This window comes from Diadema setosum, chromosome 10 (assembly GCF_964275005.1).
Source record: "Diadema setosum chromosome 10, eeDiaSeto1, whole genome shotgun sequence".
Taxonomy (NCBI): Eukaryota; Metazoa; Echinodermata; class Echinoidea; order Diadematoida; family Diadematidae; genus Diadema; species Diadema setosum.
In genome coordinates this window covers 17,448,673-17,467,829 of record NC_092694.1, presented here as the reverse complement: position 1 = coordinate 17,467,829, position 19,157 = coordinate 17,448,673, and the positions used below count along the sequence as shown (strand labels likewise).

The window sequence follows — 19,157 nt, the reverse complement described above, 5'->3', positions numbered from 1 at the left end:
TTGTGTTTATTTAGCAGGAATCGGTTGACATGGAAATGATTGTCAAAACACTGTACACACACAAAAAAGATTGCAGGTACATCGGTAGGCTATAATGAATTCATTTATACTGCAATTTATAACGGAACAAGTTTTCTTAGATCTTAATGTTAGTATACATCAGTCTTAAATCGTCTTACAAATGGGGGCCTATATATATATATATATATGTATATATATATACATATAAATATATATATATATGTATATATATATATGTATGTTATTTTCCATCATACATGTAGATGTAAAAGATATATATATATATATATAATATATATATATATATATATATACATAATATATATATATATATAATATATATATATATATATATATATATATATATATATATTTAGACCCTATGTCCACTGATCAATGCAAAGGACTATGATTATTGTGATTGTGGTCGGTCTGATAATTCAATTTCAGCGAAGATACCTGGTGATTATTATTTTCCATCACAGGGTTCGTCTGAAGAGGCTTGATTGAATCCGGCAGGAAAAACAAACAAACAAACAAACAAACAAACAAACTAACTAACGAACAAACAAGCATCAAACTGTCCGCGGTGATATAATTGATTCCGTAATATCATTTGTTTTAACGTTCGCTATAGTCCAGGAATCACGAAGTGCCAGGAACTGAAAGAATTAGTAAGTAGCTTTTGCGCAGACTCAGATGTCCACGTGTTCATCATCAATCCGAAGACTATCATTTCTCCGGAGGTAATTATATTCACAACTGAACCTTTTGTGGTATTCCAATGCTTGTATTTACATGTAGAAGCCATATTTTGTCGATGCGTCTTATGAGGGTCAAATCAGGAATTTTCAAATCATTCCTTCGCAAATCTGTACTGTAAAGATGAATGATTATGGCGACATGAAACCAAGCTTGTGAAGATTATTAATGTAAATGTTTTATACAAAGTGAAACAACCTTTTTTAAATCATATTTGCTTTGTTAAAGTCCAGGTTTGTTTATTTTTTTTTTTCAGGTTTTAATAGATTCATTCATCTTAATCTTTTGCCATGGTAACAATGTGTATGATCAATATAATCAGTTTCAGTCCCCTCCTCTTTCCTGTTCCGTGGCCAATAAATTATGCATACGTCAACACTCAGTGACGAACATGTTGAACATGTTTGTATGTTTATGCTGTTATTACTTTTTCTCGCTTTGAACGCTTTATAGGAGAAGAAACACTTCCTTGAGGTAGGAAAACGCCTACCCCGTCCTGACGTCATCGTTGGGTTCAGCCAATGGGATTTATCTGCTCGAGAAAGACACCCAGAAAAGGTAACAGGACAAGGCTATTAAACGTAAAAAGCATAAAAAGAAGACGAGCGAAAAGAAAAAGAGAAATCATTCTTATTGCCAACTTGTCGGTGACTTACACTACAATTCAAGCTCCATGAACACGACTTCCATTTACATTACAAAACAGGTGAAGGCCCGCCACATCGATGCCGTGTACGGACTCCTGGTGGACTTGGGTACGGTCACAACGAGAGAGGAGGCGGAGAAAAGATGTTTCTTTTTCTCTGGTTCAGAAGCCCTGGATATTGCATTGGGGGAAACAGGTAGGAAGTTGTGTTCTTTTTGGTTGAAATTATACCTTATCATACACCATAGCCATTGACAGTGTAAAGTTTCTACCCATGATGATAGCTATGCTACAAATGAAAATTATGTACACACAAATCAATTGATTTTGATTAGTGTGTTAACGGGCCCTATTCATCATAGGTAGGTATCTTTGCTATATGTGTTGAATTGATTATACTATTTAAAGCAGTTCGTGTGATCTGTCACATTTACTCTAATCTATTCGTTGGTTAAAGAAAGACGTAAGGTATCTATATTGCCTTCCTACTCGCCTCATACTCAATGAGTTCGTGATGTTCTCAAAGTTGATGATCGACGTGCATTTGTCATATTAAACTCAGGATATCTTCTGAGAGGATGGGAAGGTAGACATGACGCGTTCAAGAACTTCGTGTCAAAGATCAAGGTACAGTTACACACTATTAAAATGGGGCAGTGAACTCCCGGTTTTGATAATTTCACTAAAGCAACATATTTTACAACCTGTGACCATAAAGTGAAATGTAATTTATGTAGAAAATTCCCCTAAATACTGATATATTTGAGATCTGTTTAAACTTTTACCAATTGGTTTGTCAGTATTAAACAATTATCATGATAATGGGTATGATTGAATGTGTGGGAATCATGCATGCATGGGTAGGAGCGCCGTGGCAATGTTGATAAGACTCCTCAATCTCAGTCGGAGGATCTGACTTGGAATCCAGTCCAGTGAACCACATTCTTTGGCGAAGTATAATTTTTTACGCATAATGTCTCTCTCGACCCAGGTGTGTAAAAATAGGTATCTGACAACGCTATATAGGTTAATGATAATGACAGTACCCGCTGGTAGAACAGTGTCAACAGTCTGGAAACTATTTTCTGGATAAAGAAGATCACAATCTATGGTTGCCATAATCATCTTTATATCCTGATTAATAGTTATAAGTGTTATTGTCACTACTAATGTTTCATCATTATCATTATTGTCTCAAATACATTCAAGACGCAGAAAGAAATAATCATGATCATGAAAAAAAAATAATAATTTGAGTTGATAGATGAGCAGGGAAGAACGCGCGAATAGGTCAACAGGTGATGTACAAACATGACAAAAGGCCGGTTCAACAGTACAACACGGTCCGCGGAACTCTAGAACCTATCTACTTTGTCTACTGTTGAGCGGGGAGCTAGGGCTCCTAACTTTAACTGAAATAACAAGTCGTCCACTGCAATCAGTAGCAATCAAAGCAGATCTACTTCTGAACTGAAATTTCTTAAAATCTGACAACTCATCATCCTGGCAAATCGCGTCAATTAGGTCTTTTTTATTACCAGCATATTCAAAACGGTGGAAGGAGAGTAATATTAACTTTTGAAGGGGAATTATACAATAATTAGAGAAGAGAACTAATCTTTATACTCCATGAGATCTTAGTGTTTTGGATTAATTTCAAGTGCACTTTTGCAACCTCTTTTTAGATTTTTCTGAACAGTCAGTCGTCCGCGACAGCGATCATGGCGATATATACATAGGTTAGTGCGCGCGGTATAAGATACGTTTACACTGGGACGTCAGTCGGGGCGTGTAATATGGTGCAAAATATTCGAGTTGAGCAAACATAGTTCTCATTTTCCCTGCAGAACTGTCGATTTCTGCTCTGAAGTGCAGTTGGGCTGCATTTTTTGTGTCTATTCTGCAAAACAAACAAGTTATTTGCTAACAAGCTATTGTTGTTGCTCAGAACGGCAAAATTCAGAAAGCATATTATGTAACGAGAAGCAAAGAAACTTATTAAGAAATCAACATTAAAGCACTAGATTTTAAAAACTACTGGCTAATTATAATATTGTCTTCCATTATAAATTGGTAAGATTTGCGAGAATATTTGGAAATGTCATTACAGTTTTCTTTTAAGTGCCTTACCATTACTGTGCACATCAACCATGATATATTTTGTTATTTCATGTCAGATGACCACATAGAATGCTTTGTATTCATTTATTACTATTTTTATAGTGCATATTCGGTCATTACTACGGCAAAGGCAACTGATCAGACTCAGTTATTATCATTACTATTATTGTTAAGTAGTTGGAGTGGTACACATCATACACTCTGTAATATTCCCTTTTCCCCCTATCTCTACCCTTCCCTCTCTCTCTCTCTCTCTCTCTCTCTATCCCCTATTCTATCCAGAGTAGCTAAGTAGGGTCTCCATACCGTCAAGCCTCGGCTTATTTTTGAGACCCTTCTGTTTAAGTTCAATAAGCTGTTTGTATACTTGTTTTGTTTCGTACTAAAAACTGTGTGTCGATATACTGTTTGTCATAAATGATTTGTACAAAATCATATCTAATGCAACGGAATTAAGCAGAAATAAATCAAATCAAATCAACTATTACCCGATACATAATATACACGATGTAAGTTAATATAATATGGACGTCGATGGTGCATCGTCGATGGTACATCGACGATGCACATTGTTTCAGTGTGTGTGCGTTTGTGTGCGTGTGTCTTTCTTTTTGTGTCAGGGCATTTGGGGATGGGGATGACTCGAGTTCTTGATAATTTGGATTGGGTGCCTTAAAATAATGAGTAGGTGAAGACATCTTATATTACTATACTCACCCATAAACCTATACTCTAAGAAAGTCCGGGTCAGAACTGACCCGGAAGTGGGTCCGTTGGGGTCACACATCACCGTTCCGTGTAAAAAATGACAAGGAATGATGGGGTCAGATACGACCCCATCCAGATCGAGTCATGAATTGGATCAGGGTGACCCCATTCCGGGTCTTCATGACCAAATTTTAAGTCATTTTTGACCCGGACGGTGTGTGACTCCAACGGACCCAGTTGCGGGCCAGTTCTGTTTTTTTTTTTTTCAATAGTGTATACTCTTAAACATATTAGGAGCAAGTGACACAAACAGGAATGCGGGCAAAGCTGGCCAATGGTCGCCGAACGTGTGGCGAGGTTTTGTTCGAGTGTGAACAACTCCTGCGCAGTATCGATGAAGAAGTGGAGTATGGGACGTAAGTGTTGACGTCAATCCCAATAGGACACTCGAAGTTTTAGATCGCCTGATCTACTAATGTTTTTGTCATTGCTTCACGTCTTTCCCGTGATACTGTACTATGAGCCATTCAGAACTGTTGTATGCTAGCCACAGGAGCTTTCCTCATTATTAACACCACTTGAATTTAACTAATCTGTTAAGTTAATTGACAGTGATTTCTCTTGTCTTGTTCTACTGTTATTTGAATGTCAGCGCAGTATAACAATTATTTCGAAAATGCAATTAGCACAGATGATTCGTTTAATACAGGCGAGTAACAATACTTCCTACATATCATGAGTAAAGTTATTCGTGTTCATTTCATGTATAATATCTTTTAGTATTTTGTGAATAAGACGCGTATGAACAACTTTATAATATAAAACAAGAACAACGAAAATACATGTATGTAGCAAAAATGTATCAGACATGACTCATTCCTAATTCAACCTGTTTTGCTTTGTTTGTTTCCTTTGTTTCTTATGTTTATACAACTTGATTTCGAGCAGAAAACGGACTACAGGCCGCATAAGCGAAGTGAAGAAAAAACAGCTGGTCTTTTCACAGGAGTACAATGAGTTTGCCCAGGAGAGCGAATCGCTGAAGTCCAAGGCATCCGAAGACATTAAGCAAGCGGTGATGCTCATTCTGATGCTCACACGATATGGATTAAGATAAATATAACATATGCCTGATATATATATATATATATATATACATATATATATATGTATATATACACACACATATATATATATACGTATATATACATAATTATTATCATTTTATATGGATTTCTGTGAATGCAGTAATAACAGTGCAGTCAACCAATTCAAATTTTATACAGGCATTTAAATTTTGGTTTAATCCGCGTGCTGTCATTCCTGAGCTGCTATGTATAAAAAGCCTAAACATTTTTTTCCTTAATGCATATGCACTGGATCAATGCTAGAAAAAAAAAAGAAGAAAAAATAAAGATAATTACATACAATTTCTGTCATTGTTGAAAGGATCACATTCCTTCGACTTTTGATCAACAGAGTATTAAAGTTAATATTATACCACCTGCAGACCTGTCTGCAGAAGGAGGAATGTATAGTTCCTCTTTCATTACGCATAGAAAGGGAAGTATGGGAAATGCTTTACTAATTCTTTTGACATTCTTCGTTGAATTTACTGAATGTGCATTTCATACGACTTTATTACATGAAGCTATGGTTGTATATGAAAATTGTTTCAGGCGAATCGTGTCATGAATAACTAAGTAGCCTCCATGTTTTTTTCTCATCCTCGGTCTGTAGGTGAGTTCTTGCTTGGATGAGGTCCGCATGACAATGGCCAGGACTTTGATGCCGTTGATGGAGGATTTCCAAGAGGATAACATTCACCTGTATGCAGAGGTGAGATGCTCGATTAAAATAGCTTTAGATCACATTACTTCAGGTAGGGCTGTAGAATATGTGATGGAATATGAGAGCTAATAATTGCAACAACCCTATAAATAGGGGGAATCTAGTGTTATTCTGGCTCTCTATTTACTGCGGAAAGATTTACGTAATTTCAAAAGGGTCACTTTTTTTCTTATGTCTGAGTGTGTTTGTAGTGTAAAGTCGTTGTTGTTTTGTAGCTCCCCTAGATGGGGAAGGGGAGGGGGGTAAATAAAACCTAAACGTTAGATACAGATGTATTTTGCTGTGCGAGGTTCAAAGAGGCTTTAGTGCCGCATGTTCTTCATACGTATGGATTTGTGAATGTAATGTCAATGTAGTAAAGAGTGAAATCCATAGCAGAAACAGCCCCCCCCCCCCCCCCCCCACGGAATCATTCATATCAAAGCCACTGTTCGACACGATTTTTATTTCGGGCGGATGTGATTCCCGTGATAGATGATGGGGGTGGGGGGAAGGTGTGTGACAGTATAACAGTGATGGCCTGCCCTCATATCCACATTTCAATTTTCTATTCGCCCTCTTGCAGAGAGCTGTTCGTCAGTGGTATGAGAGGATGCTTAGAGAGTTCAAACGTGCCACCCAGCAAGTTTGCGAAACTTACTCCTTCGACGTCCTTGGTAGGCCACAGGTTACTCGCGACAGTGATTATGTTTAGGACATAATTGACCATCTGCGCAAGCGTGTGAACGCATTTTAGGGCTCACACCTGTAAATAAAATGGACTGTTCCAGACCCCTTCACAAATTCGTACCAAAGATACCAAAATAAATGAAGAAAAAAATTAATTAAAAATCAATGATGTAGTTTGGCAAAAAACTGAATAGCTGTAGATATTGAGTATGAATTCCTCTACAAACTGCAGTTTGGTTGGAAGATGAAAGCTTTTCTGTTGGAATTTTAAGGGGACTATATTTCATTGGGTACGTGTACGGAAAATAGGTGATTTTCTGAGTGACAAGAACTCGTAGTCTGGCTTTGCGGACCCCTGGACAGAATTAGAGCAGAACAACCCACCCTGGCAATCTGATGGATGAAAGGTAATATCTCACTTATTCAGGTTAGTGAAGATGAAATACCTCATTTCTCCCAGCTATTTTACAGAATTTTTTGAAATTTGAATTTTAACACACGTCTCAATGGGGAATTATTTACCCGTGTGAGCCCTATAGAGAATGCACGCAATACATGCAAGTCTATGGGAAGTATTCATCCCATACAAGCTCTGCTGGTTTATGTTGATTTTGTATTGTATCAGATCTCTCTTCCTCCCTCCCCCTTCTCCTCCCTACTCCCCCCCCCCCCCTCCCTCTACCTCTCTCCTCTACTCCCCCCTCCCAACTCTGTCTTGCTACAATTTCTTTTCTTAATATTATGTTCTTTTGTGGTACTAGATCTTAGTAAATAGCAGTCATCAGTATCACACAACTTTGAATGACTTCTTGTATTGTGTATCTTGTATTGTGTCAGATCTCTTCCTCCCTCCCCCTTCTGCTCCCTACCCCCTCCCTCTACCTCTCTCCTCTACCCCCCCCCCACTCTTCCTTGCTACAATTTCTTTTCTTAATATTATGTTCTTGTGGTACTAGATCTTAGTAAATAGCAGTCATCAGTATCACACAACTTTGAATGACTGTGTTAATCTTGTATTGTGTATCTTGTATTGTGTCAGATCTCTTCCTCCCTCCCCTTCCCCTCCCTACCCCCCTCTCTCTACCTCTCTCCTCTACTCCCCCACCCCTTCCTCAACTCTGCCTTGCTACTATTTCTTTTCTTAATATTATGTTCTTGTCACTAGATCTTAGTACATAGCAGTCAGTCATCAGTACCACACAACTTTGAATGACTGTGTTATTTTAATGTATTTCTTTGTTTTGGCTACCACTGAAACAGCTCAAAATACATAAAGTTAGTCTGTTTGACAAAACAAAGTCTTATCAAGTACTTTGTAGGCTATAAGGTGATGATGACACGCCCACAATCAAGGATAACTGCCTGGATCTATGTATTCATCTTATGAAGACCTGATCAAAACTGCAAGATCTATTTTAAAAAAAAAAACCCTAAAGGGCATGATTTTCTAAAAGTGTCCCTTTGAGAAGCTTTATAATCCTTGAGAGTGTAATTTCTCATATGATGTAGGGGCAAATATCATAAAAAACACATTTATGATGTTTAAAAGTCAAATAAGAAATATGACCTCCACTATAGGGCTCACACCTGTAAATAAAATGGACTGTTCCAGACCCCTTCACAAATTCGTACCAAAGATACCAAAATAAATGAAGAAAAAAAATTAAATAAAAATCAATGATGTAGTTTGGCAAAAAACTGAATAGCTGTAGATATTGAGTATGAATTCCTCTACAAACTGCAGTTTGGTTGGAAGATGAAAGCTTTTCTGTTGGAATTTGAGGGGACTATATTTCATTGGGTACGTGTACGGAAAATAGGTGATTTTCTGAGTGACAAGAACTCGTAGTCTGGCTTTGCGGAACCCTGGACAGAATTAGAGCAGAACAACCCACCCTGGCAATCTGATGGATGAAAGGTAATATCTCACTTATTCAGGTTAGTGAAGATGAAATACCTCATTTCTCCCAGCTATTTTACAGAATTTTTTGAAATTTGAATTTTAACACACGTCTCAATGGGGAATTATTTACCCGTGTGAGCCCTTTATTGTAGGAAAGATCAGTTTGTTGTATTTGTGTGTGTGTGTGTGTGTGTGTGTGTGTGCGCGTGCGTGTACGTTACATTGCTGTAACCCTGCTTTGAACATGCAAGCCTGATTGTACGTGCGTCTCCATACTAAATCATGGAGCTACTGTTAGTAGCTCCATGCTCAAACGGTTACATTGGTTTCCTGTATTGACAAGTGAGAAAGATCAACACTATAAAACATGTTTGTTGATTTTTCATCGCTGATACAATTCTGCTCCGTAATATTTGTCACAAATGATACACTATATCCCAAGCACTCAACTGGAGTACTCTCAAGAGCTCTAGTATAACATGTTAAACTAGAAATGTCGCTTTGGCGACTGGTATGCTTCCGCCATAATGCATGATTTTCCCAATAGGTCTAGATAGTACATGTGGACAATGTGTGATTACATTTTCACAAAATTGGCAAAATATTGAAATGACAAGTTTGTCACAAATGTGTTGAATGTTCACCTTCCTTGACCTAGGTTTAATTGGATGAATAGGAGAGCATGCATCTAGGGATTTAAGGACTTTAACTCGACTTTGACCCATTCATACATTTAGGCATTGAGTAATTTTCAAGGTACAGGTGTGGAGAAAAAGTGCAATTTCTGAATTGAATAGTAAATTGTTACCATTTTCATCTGGCCCTTGACCCTAAAATTCATAAGATAATCACTTTCAGGTAGCACATGCATAATATGTACTAAGTTTCAAGATAACTTGAGCCACTTCCGAGATATGGAGGAAAAAGTTAGTTCAGCACTTTCACTTGATCTTTGACCTTTTGACCTTTGAGGCAAAAAAAAGAAGAAAAAAAAAATTTCCAGAGAATTTCTATTAGGTTACACATGTATGCATACACCAAGTGTAAAAAAAAAAAAAAAAATAACCCTGCTGGCATTGCATGATAGGAGGGAAATAGTAAAATTTTGAAGTGTTGCACTTGACCTTTGAACCCTGACCTTTGACCCCATGAACCCTACATTCTCTAGATAATCACTTCCAGTCAGTATATGTATATACTATGTTCCATGAAGATACCTTGAACAATTTTCCAAGGTATGGAGAAAAAAAAAAAAGTTGTAATATTTTTACTTGACCTTTTGACCTTTGACCTTTGACCTCATGACCCAAACTTTCACCAGAGAATCTTAATTGGGTAATACATGTATACACTAAGTTTCAAGAAAATATCTTCAGGCATTCAATAGATATGGTGGAAATAGTGAAATTTTATGTATTTGACCCTGACCTTTTGACCTTTGACCTTTGACCTCATGACCCAAACTTTCACCAGAGAATCTTAATTGGGTAATACATGTATACATTAAGTTTCAAGAAAATATCTTCAGGCATTCAATAGATATGGTGGAAATAGTGAAATTTTATGTATTTGACCTTGACCTTTTGACCTTTGACCTTGAGCATGTGCACCCAAAAGTTGATAGGCACAACTTCACCCCCTAATACACATACATGCCAAGTTTCATTAGGATACCTCAACGGGTTTTGATAGTTACCTTGTCCACAAAATTCATTACGGACGGACGGAAGGACGGACGGACGGACGGACGGAAGGACAACCCGAAAACATAATGCCTCCGGCACAACTTCGTGGCGGAGGCATAAAAACTATGGGTGGTGAGGGCAGTTTCTCATTTTGTGGACCATCAACATGGAGTTCTTGCCGAAGGAAACCTCCGCTTATTTGCTTATCACCCTAGTTTTTGACACTAATTACCATGTAAAACACATTGGTCACTTTGATTCAAAATGCGTCATTATAATTATTATACAACACCTATTTAGAATGTAGCTATCCGATTGGTCGATTGCCCATCACGTGACATTTAGGGAAACGTTCTATTGCACGCTCTGCCTGTCTCAGCCGTGCAATTTTGGTTCGACCAAAATGTTCTATTGCACGCGCTCTGATGTCACAATAAACAAACATGTGCCGCGCTCACTCAACAATTACAAGCGCGCTTATAAGCGCGCTTACAAGCGCGTACTTCTGTCACTCATTTTTGTAAACAACTTCGTTTCGCATGTACGTAAGGAGTACGTACGTACACATGTAGTGTTATACAGTGACTGCGACCGTGAGGCTACTCATTCGTCTTTCACGGAAAATGGTTGCCTTTCTGTGCTAAATTCAAGAATCTGTGAGTACCAAATCTGTTGACGTTCGAGGTGTTGTATAAAACAAATAGTGTATGGTCTTTACTCGTGCAATGGAACCAGATTTCGCACTCGGTGAAAGATGAGGCGCACTATTCAACTCGGCTTCGCCTCGTTGAATAGAGCGCCTCTATCTTTCACCTCGTGCGAAATCTTGTACCATTGCACTCGTGACCATTCACTATTTGTATACTATTGTTCTTGCTGCTGTTATTCTAGGTCACATCTATCAATTAATATTCCAAAAAGAAGGAAAGCTAGTTGAAAAATAACATTCTGGACAGAATGTGCATGACGATTGCTGCTCGATGCATAATGCATAATCTTCACGAAATCCCCCTCCCTCGAACGAAACAAAATTCATATGCACTGTACCTTCAAAATCAAGAAGTAACTCATTCTTTACTGTTTTTCCGTCTTTTGATAAGCTTCCTACAAGGAACACTTCAAAGCATTCGAGCATGACATCCCACGGGCATACTTGTTGCCGTTTGTAATTCAAGACTCTTCACACAGTAGTAGCACATTACCGGACAGCGCCCTCCTGTGTTCAATGACAGGTGTCAGCGAAAGCTCAGTCTGGGCTTCATTTGCATCAACAAGACGAAGACTGAGTTCGAGTAAGTTCTTCATTAGCTACAGTAAGACAACATCAGTGATTGTACATGCTCGTATTCCTACACCAGTTTTCAGTTTAGTTTATTTTCATATTTCTCCAAGAAATAAATTATACTTGAACAAAATATATAACATGCTCAGCACACATAAAACATACAATTTATATAGATCTACTTGTTGAATTTTATTCCTAAAATGATTCATTCGTGTGCGAGAGATGCCCAGCATGATAAATAATTTGCAAAGCTTTTTTGAAGAATGAAAAGAGGCTTATTTGAGAGAGTTTTCGTACAATAACTTCCCTACGCAAGTATACACAATAATTCAGGTTTAGAGAAATCAAAGTTGAGTACAGTATTTCTTAAATATTTGGTGGAAAAGTAAATTGCAGTTTTGCATTCCTCGATATCAATGTGGTCAATATTATGTGTGGATATGATAGTTTCAAAGAATTACTAAAAGCATAATATAGTGAGCTTTTTCAGTGTTATATTGTCAATATTGTGCAAAAGCTTTTGCATTTATCCAACCTCGAACATTTATTTCTAAACTAATCTCACCGTGCTCACTGTTAATTTTGTCAAGAATGCTGTAACAGGGTTCCCAGCATTTCAAGAAAACAAAATTCCCTGATTTCTCCCAGATGAAGTATCAAATTCCCTTGATAACTACGTGTATTTCAACTCATTTCCAGTTTCACATCCAATTTTCATCCACTTTCATCCAATGGATGTTGTTTTGATATGCAACAAAATATAACAGAGTCTTACTGACTACTTTCGATTTTTTGGCCAATCAAATATTCCCTGACCTTTTCCCTGATTTGAAGCATCTTTATCAAATTCCCTGACTTTTCCCTGACTGGAAAAACGTAAAATAATTTCCCCTGATTTCCCCGATTTCCCTGATGGGCTGGGAACCCCGTGTGAGGGCCAAGATGTGAAAAAAGAAGAAATCAGCATTATCAGCAAAGCAAAGCAAAGCAAAAAATAAAGAATTAAAAAAAAATAATAAAAGAAGCAAAAAAAAAAATAAAAGAAACAAAAATAAGTTGACGATTGTCAATGTATAGAATGTACAAAAGACGGAGCCTTGCAGCACTCCACAGGGAATCAACTTCGTTTGTGATTCAAGGCAAGTAACAGATATACTATACACAAACTGCCTCGTACTGGACTAATAATCTGTAAACCATAGAACCATACCCAGTATCAAATAATGACTTAATCAATAATACGCCTGCAAAATATCATGATTATTCGTATCAGCAGCTTTGGAAAAATCAGTAAAATATTCCAGCATGATATATTATCAAACGCATGAGCTACTCATGAGAAGTCTTATTTATTTTACTTTCTAAAACCGAACCGAGAAAATGAAAAAAATCTTTCATTTTTACTTAAAAAAATAAGCGTAATATATAAACTAATCTTTCCAGATTAAGTTGAGAGAGATGGTAGAAGAGGAAGTGGACGAACATTATTTCAATACTATTCGTGACTTTTTTTTTCTTTTCTTTTTCTGGAATAATACCATACAATAAACACAGATTGAAGATATGTGTTAAAGGTAGGGGATACCTTTTACAGAACTCCCAAAATGCAGCAAAACATTAAATATGAACCTCAGGGGACTTGTGTAGGCCACTGCTTAGAAATTTGGAAGTCAACAGTTATCTACAATTTGAATAATGCACAAAACTCAACTACTCACTAGTTCTGTGTGTCAGCCACACTTAAGCCTTTTTGTTGCAGTCTTCTATATTTTTTATCTATAAACACAAATCTAAAAGTATAAGAGCTGATGTAATAACATATAGAGTGTGTGGCAAGAATGTATATAGAAATGTTTCTAAGTTTTGATGAACTTTCTTCACAAAATATACATGATGGACACACATGCAGTGCATGGGTCTGCAAAGGTAGCCTAGTAATGTACTGGAATTTACGGTGAGCCCCGAAAAAAATTCAATTCAAAATCTAACAGTAAATAAAAATGTACTAAATGTTACCTCCCACTTTCAATACTTTATGGGAGTTTCTAAAATGATACTCTCTTCAACATACCACTGTGTTTACACAACTCTTCATTTAAGGCATGCAAATGGGATTCCCTACCTTTAAAGGAGATACAATTTTGCTGACAATACTTCTGAAAAGAAAATGTGTGTTGTTCACCTTGAGAACAGTGGGTTCAGTCGTTTTGTCGGGAAAGAGCTGTCATCTCGTAAAATATCACTACGTGTGTTAATTGTGAAGGCCCCTGCAACGTGGAACGTGGAAAAGAGAAAAAAACAACAAAAAAAAAAAAAAAAAACCCAAATGGAACTGAATGGAAGGATATGACTGTATTTTGTTCTGAAGGATTTATTAATTTTGTTTGATCATTTAATCTCCTTAGAAAATGTAATTCAACCAAAACCGGTGTTATTGTATTTTCGTTTGCATTTTGTATTCTTGAAAAGAAAAGTTGCCGAAATGAATTTAAATTGAAATAAACAAAACTTTTTTTGACATTCAAATTTAGAGTCATATCTTTTATTTTTACTTTTGTTACTGAGGTAAAAAAACAAATCATGATTGGGGATTGATTCCGTCTAATATCAAATTGAATATCTAAATTCTCCCTACCCCTCCCCAGAAAAAAAAAAAACCCGCAGTATTTGCATTTTGTTTTTTACGAACTGATATGATCATTTTAGGTTTTATCGAAGCCGTCAAAAAATAACCAGCTTTTGAATCTAACTTTGTCTTCATTTTGCAATTACATGGCATACATGGAAACTTCACTTTTTCTTTTAATTTCAAATTTTTGATAAAAATGTACATAGTGTTGGGAAAGTCCACGTTGTGTGGCCAGTTTCCCCGAGGAAGCAGTGATCTACAGTGAAATAAATATGGTGATATTTGTTCTTCGTGCTTATGTATAAAATGTTATGTATATTACTTTTACTATGATTAAGACAATTTCTTTGTTGATTTTTGTTACGTTGTATTGATGATAGAATGCAAAATAAAACTGAAGTGAAATAAACTCCACGCTACTTCTTTATACCCAGTTATAAAAAAAAAAAAAAAAAATCCTCAAACAGCCACAGAAGACTACCATATTTATATGAAGTGAAACTAACTTACACAATTATTAAAATGTCCGCTTCATCAGTGATGAAGCGGAAATTAATGCATGGGATTTTCCCTCTTTGCTTCAGTGGAGACCGACAAGGAGAGGAACGCCTTGGTTCGTAAATTAGCAGCTGCAGCGGCCGTCTTCTTTACCCGCGTGCGGCAGTGGCTGCGCTTATCCGTGGAGAATCATCTGCAAAACGTCGCTCAGAGTCAGATGAAAGCCCTCATTCCTGAGGAGATCAAGCAGAGCTGTTCTGATTCTGTAAAAGCGTAAGTTTGTAATCTACAATCCCGGTCTTCATATGATTATTTTATTTCAGCAGTTTGATATATATACAACGTCTTTGCTCAAAGTTTTCGCTATTTATTATTTGTTTCTGGTCAGTTTTTCTGTTCCTTGTTTCAAACTATATATATATATATATATATATATATATATATATATATATATATATATATATATATACATACATACATATATTTGCAACTGACTGACAAATTGCCCTACATCGACGTGAATAATATATATTTTATTAATGATATATTTTTGTCGATGAGATGATGTTAGATTGTAGTTTTTATTGAATTGAATGATTGATTTGTGTGTATAAAGGTAACATCTCAGAAGATTGGCATTATATAATATTGCATTATATGTTATGACACATCAGGCAATTTAGATAATTATTCTGTTGGTAGATCCTGATGAAGGCCTGACGACAGGCCGAAAGCTCGACTGATTAAAGGGAGAACAAGATCGAGAGCAACGTCCGCCTCAAGTCTAATTTCTTTCAGTATATGCTACCCGCAATGAGGTACCGAGTACGTTTGGGAAGGGAACTATCTCTCGCAGTACATTAATATGCTACCTTATAACTGGTTGAAAAGAAAACTAAGGAGATCGATGCCAAGTGCCTCTTAGTTGCGATTTTTTTTTAGGACTACTCCATGGCGTTAGACACGAATCTGTGTCTTCGTAAGTGACTTTCATCACCTAAAGCAGGGCTCCACACTAACTTTTATTTTTGGTGGCCCAAAGGTAAACATTCGTCCTTTTTTGGTGGCCCGATCAGGCCACCAAAGTCTTCATTTCTGAAATTTTGGTGGCCCGATGTGCGTTTTTGATGGCCCCAGGCCACCGGGCCACCGTTAGTTTCGAGCCCTGTAGAGGATGTTAAAGGGTGTGTACAGTTCTGGTCGAGGTGAGGATTTAGCTTTTAACGTTTTGCGAGATATTCAGAAACCACTGTAAAAGATGTCAAAGAGCATGCAGTTCTAAGGGGTATCAAAAGTTTATTCGATGAAAATCGGTTTTGAAATGGCTGAGATATCCAAAAACAAGGTGAAACAAAGAGATCCTAATAATGTCGCCTTTTATTATTAGCACTTTTTTGGATATCTCAGCAATTTGAAAACCAATTTTCATCAAATAAACGTTGAATCCTTCTTAAAATTATATGCTCTTTCATATTTCATAAGAGGCTTTTCATTATCTCACTTAGGAATGTTCAAAACATGAATCCCCACCTCAACCAGTACTGTACAGTCCCAGCACTGGTACAGCCTTTTCAGCTTACGCATGAAACATCCTTTGAGACACACAATTATTGGGATATTTATAATGTAGTTTACCATTCCGAAGTTCATTTTGGAAACCATTTTTGCTGATTTGAAAAAAAAAGATTTTCCTAAATACAGAAATGTCAATGAAAAGCCAATTATTGTGTTTTGCCCCTGGGTTCAAGAACCCCAATCACTTTACAGCATAATTTAAAGGGACAGTTAACACCACTTTTTTTTTTCATCTCAAGTATACGTACGGGCGTAAAGGAATTTCGGCAACAATCTTGAACATTTCAAAAACTTCAGTTGTAGAAGAGTTGCATCAAGATTCGAATTCAGCATTCTCTAGATATCCAGTGCAATTCTATTACTGCTTTCCGGGCAGCGACACTGCCACCAGGCTGTCCGTGGTTGCCGGCAGTGACACGATGAACATTGAACAAATACCCAAGCTCCCTAGCTTCGGCAACCACGGACAGCCTGGTGGCAGTATCGCTGCCCGGAAAGCAGTAGATGACAGGTTCGAGTCCCACTGGTTCCTTTTTCCGACATGTTTGTTAATTTACAGATCAGCAGTTGCGATCTTAACAAATTTAATTTGTAGAGGGAGACAAACTGAAGAAACTCACACCTGAAATTTTTCATTGTACGGCCAATAAGCAGTGCATCTTTATAACACAACGACAATCTAATTATATTTCTTGATAATACTGCAGGCTGACAACGCCCCAACACTAACCACACAATGACAATACATCAATTTCAAGACAAACTGACACACAATGATCTCACATAGTCCCGCAAAAGTAAACCAATTAGATAAGATAGCATTAAACAACAAACAAGACGTATATAATGTTCATATTATCAGTTTCAATGTAGTCGAAATTGCTTTGGTGGTTTTCAGAGGTGTCAATCAACCTTCCCTATTATGCTCGTCTGTAGGCCTATACAGAGCCTAACGCCTTATGTGCCTGTTCCTTCTCGTGAAGCCCGAATTCAAATTTTAGAATTAACAGATGGTACTATACTGCAAAATAAATAATCTATATCATAAATTCCAATATATTCAAAGGTAAATGAAAAAAGACACACATACTGGCCCCAAACTAACTAAATTCAGGACTTATTTTAGATTGAATGCAGTTATTTGGAATATGATTGCCTATTCATGAATTTGAATGACCGACGAGATTTCGTCGTCAGCTTGAAATGAGTTTGGATGCTCATTGCTGAAATTCGTGCTTCCTCTCTTAAATTTCAATTGTCCAATAGTGAATTTAAATGCTCCGATATGGTGAATTCGAATGACCGGATTTTGGAATGCGTGGAATTGAATGCTCGGAATAGGAACTTGAATGACAAAAGTATGAAATTGACCGGGAAAACCTATATTAAATGTATGCATTGAGTAATCGTCAATATACATATATATTTATTTATATATATATATATATATATATATATATATATATATATATAATATATATATAATATATTCATATATGATATAATACTATATGCGTTTATACCTGGATTCATTTCAGTATTATAAATGATAACATCTTTGCATTTTAACCTGACCTTTGACCACTAAAGTCCCAAAGATTAGGCCTACTGTCAGGCAGTACATGCAAATGTACTAATTTTCTTGAAAATACCTCTAATCATTTCTGAAATGTATGAAAAGGTGGAGTTTTAGTATTTTCACTTGACCTTGGACCTTTGACCCCATGGCTTAGAACTTGCACAAACATGTGCGACCAGGCGGTGATAAGCACAATTTTGTTCACTCATACATGATATACCAAGTTTCATGAGAATATCTTAAACCATTTCCAATGTTAAAAAATACAATTTTAGTGTTCTCACTTGACCTATGACCTTTGCCCTTTGACCTTTTCCCCCAAGAAACTACCCTAGGGAATCTTTGACAATAGATACATACACTAAGTTTCAAAAAAATAACTAAAAACTACAAAAACAACAATATTACAATCTGAGCGTTGTCCCTCCGTTCAGCATTTTGGTGGAGCTAGGCACGGAGGAATCAAAAGAACCTACTATTTCTACATCGTAACGATCTCAGCGTGTTCCCTGACCTCATGACCTCAACAAATATTGTATAACCATTAAAAAGAAATGGATGGACGGTAAAACAAGGTGAAGCCTTTGGTACCCATTAGACTAAATAAATTTTTGCCATATCGTGATGCAAAGTAGAATCTTTATTCATTTCCTCTAACTCTTGTGATTAACAAGCAAAACAGTCAGAAACAAAAGTCATGTTGGCAACACGGTTTTTTTTTTATTTTTATTTTTGAGAGTTTTGTGTTTTTCATACTTCTTTGATCATTTCCCTATCAATTTCGATCAGATTCTGTGACAATGCAAGTGACTACTACCGAAGGCAGATCAGGGACAGCGTGGAAAAGGAGCTGATCAGCCAAAAACGAGATGAAGAATGCAGAAGTAACGAACTTGAAGCGTTCTCTTCGTTTATCTCGTCCTTATTGTAAGTTCTTCTTTTTATCATGTTTATTATCTCCCCATGCATGGTTCAATTTATCCGCCACTGATGTTCATAAGAGATACATCTATGTTCAGAGGTGCAAGAGAGCAAGAGTCAGTATAGACGGTCTCACATTGGTAGTGTTAGATGTAATACAGTAGCGGGTGAAGATTGCACTGCCGTACTGATTATGAAGCCTCTGTGCTATGACATGCATCATGCCATGGATGTGGGAACTGTAATGCGGGATAAACCTTGGTGTAGAAGGCGTGTCTCTTGGAGACAAAGGATGCCGCCGCTG

At 36.8% G+C, this 19,157-nt stretch overlaps 1 protein-coding gene across 1 annotated transcript in view; it reads left to right on the top strand.

The window, feature by feature from the left end:
* The window catches only part of LOC140233819 (uncharacterized), a 39,349-nt gene that overhangs the window by 18,846 nt on the left and 1,346 nt on the right, over positions 1-19,157 (top strand). The window contains exons 5-15 of the mRNA XM_072313911.1: positions 659-767; positions 1,237-1,341; positions 1,490-1,625; positions 1,992-2,056; positions 4,553-4,674; positions 5,207-5,333; positions 5,999-6,097; positions 6,675-6,765; positions 11,467-11,658; positions 14,865-15,051; positions 18,722-18,859. Of these exons, the coding sequence (XP_072170012.1) occupies positions 659-767; positions 1,237-1,341; positions 1,490-1,625; positions 1,992-2,056; positions 4,553-4,674; positions 5,207-5,333; positions 5,999-6,097; positions 6,675-6,765; positions 11,467-11,658; positions 14,865-15,051; positions 18,722-18,859 (1,371 nt within the window). The remainder of the gene's footprint in view (positions 1-658; positions 768-1,236; positions 1,342-1,489; positions 1,626-1,991; positions 2,057-4,552; positions 4,675-5,206; positions 5,334-5,998; positions 6,098-6,674; positions 6,766-11,466; positions 11,659-14,864; positions 15,052-18,721; positions 18,860-19,157) is intronic.